The following is an 8,627-nucleotide window of genomic DNA, read 5'->3' as shown; positions in this document are numbered from 1 at the left end:
GAGAACCAACAGGGACGCACTCCCCCTGTCCTTCTCCCTGCACAGGTCATCGTACAGGGCGACCAAGGCAGATTCAGTACCATACCCAGGTCTGAAGCCAGACTGAAATGGGTCCAGATAATCAGTTTCATCCAAGAGTGCTTGGAGTTGTCCCGCCACCACCCGCTCTAACACCTTGCCCAGAAACGGGATGTTGGCCACAGGTCTATAGTTAGTGGCCATCTCTGGATCCAGTGATGCCTTCTTCAGGACCGGTCGAACTACCGCCTCCTTTAAAGGGGCAGGCACCTGACCCTCCCTCAGAGAAGCGTTAACCACTTCCAAGATCCAGATCCCAATCCTGTGCTTGGAATTATTTATTAACCAAGACGGGCAAGGGTTCAATAGGCAAGTGGTGGGACGTACTCATCCAAGCACCTTGTCCACATCATCAGGCCGCAATAACTGAAATTCATCCAATAATTCTGGACCAGATGGCAGCATTGGTGTCTCCCCAAAAACCTCTGATTCACTAGTGGTGTCCAGCTCGTGACGAATCTGAGCGATTTTCTCCCTGAAATGCCTGGCAAAGTCGTCACAGTGGGCCTTTGAGGGTGGAACCAGATCTTCCTTAGGACCTGGACGAACCAGGCCTTGCACCACTCGAAAACCAGGCCTTGCACCACGTTCATGGGTCGGGCCGGTGACATGTTGAGACAGCCCCATGGCCGTCATGGAGGCCATGAAGTCCTGAGCCGCCCCGGTCAGACCAGTCTCGGCATGGAGATTGAAGTCCCCCAGGACCAACATCATGGGGGTCCTCAACACCAGGTCCGAGACGGTCTCCGTCAGCTCAGGCAGGGAGACTGTTGGGCAGAAGGGTGCCCGGTACACCAACAGAATCCCCAATCTGTCTCGGGCACCCAACACCAAGTAGAGGCACTCCAGCCCTGGTCTCGAAGGGACAGGAAGTCCCGTGAGAGAGATGGAGGCTCGTTAAACCAAAGCGACCCCCCTCCCCTCCAGGCGTGAACAGTGCTGAACCAGATAGCTGGGCGGGCACAGTTGAGAGAGGGCAACATGCTCCCCCTCTCCCGCCCAGGTTTCCGTGATGCAAGCCAGGTCGGCCCCCTCATCCACAATCAAGTCATGGATGAGGGAAGATTTATTATTGACCAACCTGGCATTGAGCAACAGCACCGTCAGGCCCGAGGGGCGGTTGACAAAACTACCTGGCACCCTCTGGCTGGGGGCAAAACCAGAAGTAGGGACAGGTGTCAACCATCTGTCCCTCCTTCTTCTGCACGGAAACATTAAGCCCCCACCGCTGTTACGTCCATTGCCCAAAACCACCTCAATGGCGGTGCCCCCGCGCTCCCCAGGAAACACAAATGTCGACATGGCCAGGGACGACTCCATAAAAACAGATTAAAATACAATAAAATTATAAAAACAGTTAAAAAAAACTCCCCCTTCCCTCGGCTGTATGTCCCAGTTCAGTGGCGGCAGCAGCACAATATCACAGAAGCACAGCCTGGCAGGAGGGCCAATTACAACACACAAACAAAGCCCCTGGCCAGCCCAGCCCCCCGCTCGGCCCCCGAACAGCTCCCAAATGGTGGCGACTGCCCTTTGGCCATCACCCTTCGGCCACTGGCCCTGGCCGCCGCCGGCGCTTTTAGGCCGCAGGGCCCTCCTGAAGCCCCACCCTGTCCCGCACGCCTCTCACCCGTGCGGCGGGGCGGGCCGGAACCGGGTCCTGGGTCCTGGCTGGTGTTTGTGGGCCAGTGGTGCTGGCCTCTGGAAGGTGGCACGGCAGCCGGAGCCCGTAGGGGCATTGCTGCCGAGCGGCGACGTGATGTCCTGGCGGTGCGGAGGAGGTGTGCCCCGTCCAGCACGCTGGTTCTCCCCGGCCGCCACCGGCGCTTTTCAGCTGTCTGCAGTTGGGATATTCTGTGAAATTGACAGCTGCACATCTCCTGTCCCAGGTGGCATGTCAATTACCAGATAATCCAGTTGCTGCCAGTCAACCTGTCTCAATAATTTCTCTATGGGTGACATTACCATGAAGCCTTGCCAGACAATTGGTGCCGTCTCTTCTACTAAGAAACCCATTGACATACAAGTAATCCCATAATTCACAAGTGGTCGCATTAAGTTCTTTGGTGTCACTTCTGGACTTCCTTTCAAATTCATCATTTTTGGTATTGAGGGCCCATATACATCAGCATCAAGCAAGCCAACTACTTTTGTCAGCAGTGGTTGACTTCCCAACGCCGTCTTTCCCAGAGGCTATAACCAGGATGTCCTTAACGCCTTCAATGGGCTTTTGCTTTGGAAGTCCTCTGGCCATGATTTTGCTTTGCTTGTCCTGCAGGGCCGCATGGTTCACAGTGGATGACTTAAAAACAAACCCAAAAGAACATGCAACGCAAAGCCGTTACTCAAGTACCAAATACGGTAGTTCTTTCAAAGTAATACTACTACAAATAATGTGCCAAATGAGATCCCTTGCAACGTTACACAAAACAGCCGTCGCCTCGGTTAGAACTGGGCAGGACTCATCATCATCGTCATTAGCATTATTTTGCTTGTCTGTTAGCAGGAAGGAGGGGACCTTCTTCAGTAGATCATTGTATATAACTGGTTGCTGATTGTTTGGTAGATCACAAACTGTACAGGACTGACTTAAAGTTAGGTCATGTTTTTAAAATGCTGAGATTCTGGGAAAGTACCTGGCTTCAAGAGTAATTTGCTTAAGAGGAAATTGTCATGGTAGCTACTTACTTACTTACTTACTTTATTTATTTATTTCTAGCCTGCCGTATTAGCCATACAGATTCCCCGGGTGGGTTACAGCAATAAAATATAAAATAAAATACAAAATAGAATAAAATACAGAATGAATCACTACTTAAAGCATCTTGCTCCATAGCATTTTAATCATTTGCCAATTAATTATTAAATTAGCTGCTATCCTCATGGCCTTGATACATTTCCAGTATGGCTTTGCTACTGAGTAGGGTCTTGACCCAGTGATATCTCAAAATTTGTATACATTCTTTAAATTCATTGGTATTATTTTATATTTGCCCCAGGGCCCTCCAAGTGTTGTTGGACCAGTGTTCAGGAATGATGGGAATTGGAGTACCACATTATAAAGTACACGTTTAAAATATAATGAGACATTTTAAAAATGTAAATACAAGTTCAGGAAAGTGTGAGCGCTTTCTGGAAGAAAATGAGCTCTTGTTCATGTTTAAAGGGAACAAATTTCAATGCTTTCCTAACCAAAGCAATATTCTTATACATCTTCAATTGTGATCACCTTGTTATTCTTTCACTTTAGGATTTTGGTGATGATGGATCCCTGTACATTACTAAGATTACTACAACTCACATGGGAAACTACAGCTGCTATGCAGATGGCTATGATAAACTTTATCAGATTCATATTCTTCAAGTGAATGGTAAGACGTTCTAGTAGCCAATTGTGCCATAGTTTCTAGACTTAATTTAGTAGGTTGTGTTGATTTCTGTAATGTTATGTGAATGTCAAAGAAAAAAAAACAGATATGGGTAATATAATTTCATTAACATTTCTCATTTACAAAGAAATGTGCAGTGAAAATACACTTTGATCACTTCATGTAGCAATCCTGAATAATTGTTTTTGAAAATAATAAGAAAGAAAGACCACAAAGTCTGTTCATTCTAATCTTTAAGCTCTCAATACAGTGAAACAGTTTGCATGCTTAGTATTCTGTCTGCACAATAATAGGCATTTATGGAAATGGTGGCCTTGAATAACAACTTAATAAAGTTATTGCACATGTACAGCTCTGCTGCGTTTCAATAACACGGCATGGTTTCCTGATTAAAAATTGTCATGATAGTAAAGAAAATATGACTTAAAACTCTGAGCCGTCTAATGCTTCCAAAAAGCCATCACAGAACAGAGCTACTCGAATTCAGTAACATGAATGACATTTCTCTCTTTAACTGCTTAAAATGTTAATGGTTTTCCTGCTATTTTGAAGATCCCTCCCAATACATAAAATGATTGAATCTGCATTTTGATTTCTTTGATAAAATGATTATCTCTGAACATTTATCAGCTGGGCAATGACCAATCACCATCACTTCCTGTACAGGCAGGAAGCTGTCAAAATTTCCTTGGTGTGATAGATACTGCATCAAACACCAATGGAATGTAAATGGGATGCAGATAGCTCCAAGCCTATCTATCACCCAAAGGGGAGGAGGTGTTGTGGAAGGTCAAGATATAGATTCTGGATGGATGTGATATGCCTTGCAGTCATACACACTCAATGCAATCACAGGGTGACAATGATTTTGCAGTATTCCTGAAGTGATAGTTCTGTCTCCGCTTTTTTATTAAATCAGATAATGCATTTATGAAACCTTTTGCTTCTAAATACTTGAGCTACCATGAATCAAAATATGAAACTTAATGCATTGGTCAGACAAAACAGCAATTTAATGGGCTGTGTTTGTAGATCTAACCAGTCTGTTCCTAAATGTGGGCAAGGAAGTCAGTACTTATAGTTCAGAAAACTGATTAATTAATATAATGGCACTTCCATAACAGCAGACTCAAAAGAAGGTTAATGAGATAATGAGGCTTAGTTGATCTTTAAGATCTAATATAAGAGTACTTTGAGCATGGTTTAATTGGATTTTAAGCACTTTTCTACTATTGTATGTTTTCATTCACATGGATCAGCAGCAGTTTTTGTCATTATATTCTTTTAAATGTTCTATTAACCATGGTTCCCTTTTGTTTTTGCTATGCTTTTCTCCCTACACTATTACATATGGAATAAAAATGTAATGTAGTGGTAGTAATACAGATTATCTTCTTCTTTGATGTGGACAGTATTTACTACCTTACCTAAGGAAAATCAATATATTTAATAAAAATATGTCTTCTACCATGTAGGTATTTAAGAAGGGACATTCTTTTTCAAACAATGCATATACAAAACCAAGGACCATTTTAATGTAATTAAATATTTGCATTAACTCTGTTAAAAGACATCACAATATCATGCACATTCAAAGGTCTGCAGTTTACATACAAAGGTGATGGTAATGCATAAGAAGTAATTTTTCAGTTTCAGACCCTAAGAGATGTCATAGGAAACATCTGTCCTTACTAGACACTGTGAGTCTGGATTGCAGATGTCCATTATGGGAGAGTTTAGACTGTTGTGACAACTGGGGTTCATCTGGATTCCAGCTAAGTGGGATTCAGATTTCTCAGAGAGGGAAAAAATCAGAGATAGAGATTACCACAGAAACTTATAAGCTGGAGGCCAAAAAAGCTTCCTTGGGTATTGCTCCAACAAGAAACAGATGGTGACTGAGCTTTTGCAGGATTCTTGGATTTCTTAAGGTCACTTAGCTCTGCATCCCTATTTATCAAGACTTTCTCCATTTAAGAGATAAATCAGTTCCAGCAGCTTCTACCTACAGTGTACTAGCATCATGATATCTTCATGGCGATAGCAACACAAGTCTTGTAGACCCTGGAACCATCAAAGAGAATTGAATTCTAAGAAAGGGGAAGGTGCATGACACTTTTCTGTACCAAGCCCTCACAATCATTTCAGATCAGGTTGAAGGGTGAGGGTCCTGCACCATGACAATAATGCCAAGGTAATCTGTGAATTACATCCCTTTACTCATTGCCTAATTTGTCACATTGACACAAAAGGTGGATACGAGACAGGGTGTCTCATTGAGTACATCAATGGATGGCTGTTCTTATAATCTGAAATGTAGACTAAGCTGGATTCAATAAAACCAGCATTTCTGTCAGACTCACATCCCTAAGTATTGGGAGCACCTGAGCCACTAACTTCTGTACCACCAGATTCTTGACAACTTCTGTGATCTCATAAGTAGGAGTGAATGAGTAGCAGTACCTGAGGCAGTCTAAGAGACATTTTCCTCACTGTCCTGCCTTCCAGCTCTATCTTTCCTTCCCATGTGCCCAAATGAGAACAATATCCTCATTCCGCACCATACCTTACATACTGCTTGCCCCTGTGTGGTGGTCAAAATGTCAGACCCAGAAGATTGGGTTCTTGTCCCTACTTGGCCATGCAACACATTTGAATGACTTTGGGCTGGTCTCTCACTCTCTACTAATCTACCTCATGGGGTTATGAAGTTGCAGGATTATGAGGATGATATGGAGTGGAAGTAGTCCATTTAAAAATACAGTCTTCCTTGTATTTGTCATATCCATTGCTTACTCTTTAGTTGTAGCTGCTGTACTGTCTGGGCAGCATTTTTCCTCCTTTGAAAAATCAGGTGATTTTAGTGTGTGTCTTGTCTTGGAGGCAGCACACTTCTTGTTGGGAACATTGGACAAGATGAGCACTGGAAGGAGTCTTTCCTGCCACATCCACCTATACTGGCTGATGGAATTGGAGGACATACTGTTTGTCTGTCTGTCTCTCCTTTTCCCTGAAGGAGCCCAGGGCAGCCTACATCATCATTCTTCTTCCGTTTACCCCAAAAGAAAGAGAGTATCCCAAAAGTACCCAATGGCTTTTGTAAATGAATGGGATTTGAACTTCTTCCCATTCCTAGTCAAACACTAATCACACTGTACCACTTTGGCACTATTGCATACTACTGCAGAAAGTCTTAATTCAATGTACTCTTATTAAGGGTATAATATTCTGGCAAAAATGAACACAAGGTGCAGTCTTGACAGGTTGCAGAGAAATGGCTATTTGTTCCAGGAAGGCTTTGTTGTTGACTGAGGACTAAGCTCTTATACAGTCCCTCAGCCTGAACAACCCTCACAGGTTCCACTCCTTGCTAGAGAAGGAAGGGTTTTTGTTTTTTGTTTTGTTTTTTTAAGGGATAGAGCTTTGGCTTGAGCCTTGGCACTCAGTTACCTTTCCGCTGCTAATGAGCATGCTGCTTGCAATCATTCAACAATTTGGGGTTCGTTGAGCCATCAGTGGAGTCTGGCCCAGAAGCTACACTCACTCAGTTCCTGATCCAGACGTTATGAGTTCACAGGGTGCCTTGTAGACTCAGGCTCTGAGGACCGGTTGTCCTTTTCCCCCAGTCCCTTCCCTTCAAGTCACTCTTCAATTCAGTCCTGGAAGTATGTATCAAGGTAATCAGGTATGCAACTTTTGAGCCAGTGATGTTTTTCAGTAAGATTTATATCCTACACACACACACTTAGGATGAAGTATATGCACAGATTCAATTGGTTCAGTCTGGATCCAAACCAAGGTGCATTCAAATTCCCTCCAGGGGATCTCCTTACTAGAAACTAGCAACTGCTAGCTATAAATCAACTATAAAGTTTGTTAGATCTAATTTTCTCTTTCTGAAACTGTTCAATGCTTTTCCTTTTACTTATGATTATTATCAAGATGCACAAGGCATCAAAGTCATTTCTTTGTTACCAGCACAATCATATCATGCTGAGTCCATTTCGTATAAACAGTGGGGTAACATCCGAAAATACGTTATCTCATTTCATAATAGTTGAAATTATTTTTTCATCTTTTATCTTTCATACTTCACATGTCAACAACTATGTTTTCACTTTTAAGATTTTATGGGCGTGTGTTTGTTGTGGTCTTTAATGCAAAGCAGCATTAAGGAGATTTTAAAGAGACTGGGAAATCGTTTTCTATTTAGTATTCTTTCTCAAATAACCTAAGTTCTTTTTATATCTGAATTAAAAAACCTGACCAATTGTGTGGTAAAATATCTAATTAGTTGACAAGAATCCTTTCTTTCTTAATTAAAACATGCCCGGTTTGTTTTCATGTGCCCTTTGTCTGCTGTTGCTAACATATTTCAAGGTAGTTTTTTTCTGTTTGTTTGTTTTGAGTGCCTATTTCCATACTAATTTGCCTACACTTTAAAATTGTCTGCTGATTCCTTTAATCAAGTTCTTCATCCTCCAGAGGGGTGACAAACATCAACCTGGGCACCTGCGGTCCTTCAGATGTGTTGCCCTGAATCTCCCAGCATTCCCAGCTGACTGAATGACACCAGTTTTGGGAATCCAGAACTAGGGGATAACTTTTTTTGGTTGTGGCACTCAGTTATGGGAGGCTTCTGTGCAGCCAATATTATTGCTATTTTGGTGCTAGGTGGAAATGCCCCAGGCTCATTTCATGTCTGTTACATTATTTATTCGCCTGCTTGCTTGTTACATTTTATACCCAGCCTTTCCATTAAAAAGATGCTCTTGGTGGCTAACAATAACAAGATCCATAAAACTGGGTAATCTAAAAACAAGAAAGCCTCTTGCTGTGCTGTAGCTACCCCAGGGCACTAGTGTGGCATGGACTTAAGGATTTTCTTTGAGCAATCCCAGCCAGAGGCCAACTTCCCATGGGATTGAGAAACAGGTAATGGCTTCAACTTTTCAAATTCAACATTTCTGTAAAGATTTTTTTTAAATACTTATAAGGGTTTCACAAAGAACTAGAAGAAATAAGGGAGCAATTACTTTTCTTCATTTGGCTACAAATGTAAAAAAAATCAAAACCAGATAACCTTGGTCTTTTGGTGGTGATTTGTAATTCTGACCTGGTGTCCAATCATGCTATCTTCCAATTTTGAGTGTACATATC

At 42.7% G+C, this 8,627-nt stretch overlaps 1 protein-coding gene across 3 annotated transcripts in view; it reads left to right on the top strand.

Moving 5' to 3' along the window:
• The window catches only part of FSTL5 (follistatin like 5), a 356,934-nt gene that overhangs the window by 277,205 nt on the left and 71,102 nt on the right, over positions 1–8,627 (top strand). For all 3 annotated transcript variants that reach the window (XM_044430808.1, XM_044430807.1, XM_044430806.1), the window contains exon 7: positions 3,329–3,449. In XM_044430808.1, coding sequence (XP_044286743.1) covers positions 3,329–3,449 — 121 coding nt within the window. The remainder of the gene's footprint in view (positions 1–3,328; positions 3,450–8,627) is intronic.

Source organism: Varanus komodoensis, unplaced genomic scaffold (genome assembly GCF_004798865.1).
Source record: "Varanus komodoensis strain SLA01 unplaced genomic scaffold, ASM479886v1 scaffold21, whole genome shotgun sequence".
NCBI lineage: Eukaryota > Metazoa > Chordata > Lepidosauria > Squamata > Varanidae > Varanus > Varanus komodoensis.
The sequence above is the reverse complement of the archived record's forward strand: the minus strand, read 5'-3'. Positions and strand labels throughout refer to the sequence as shown.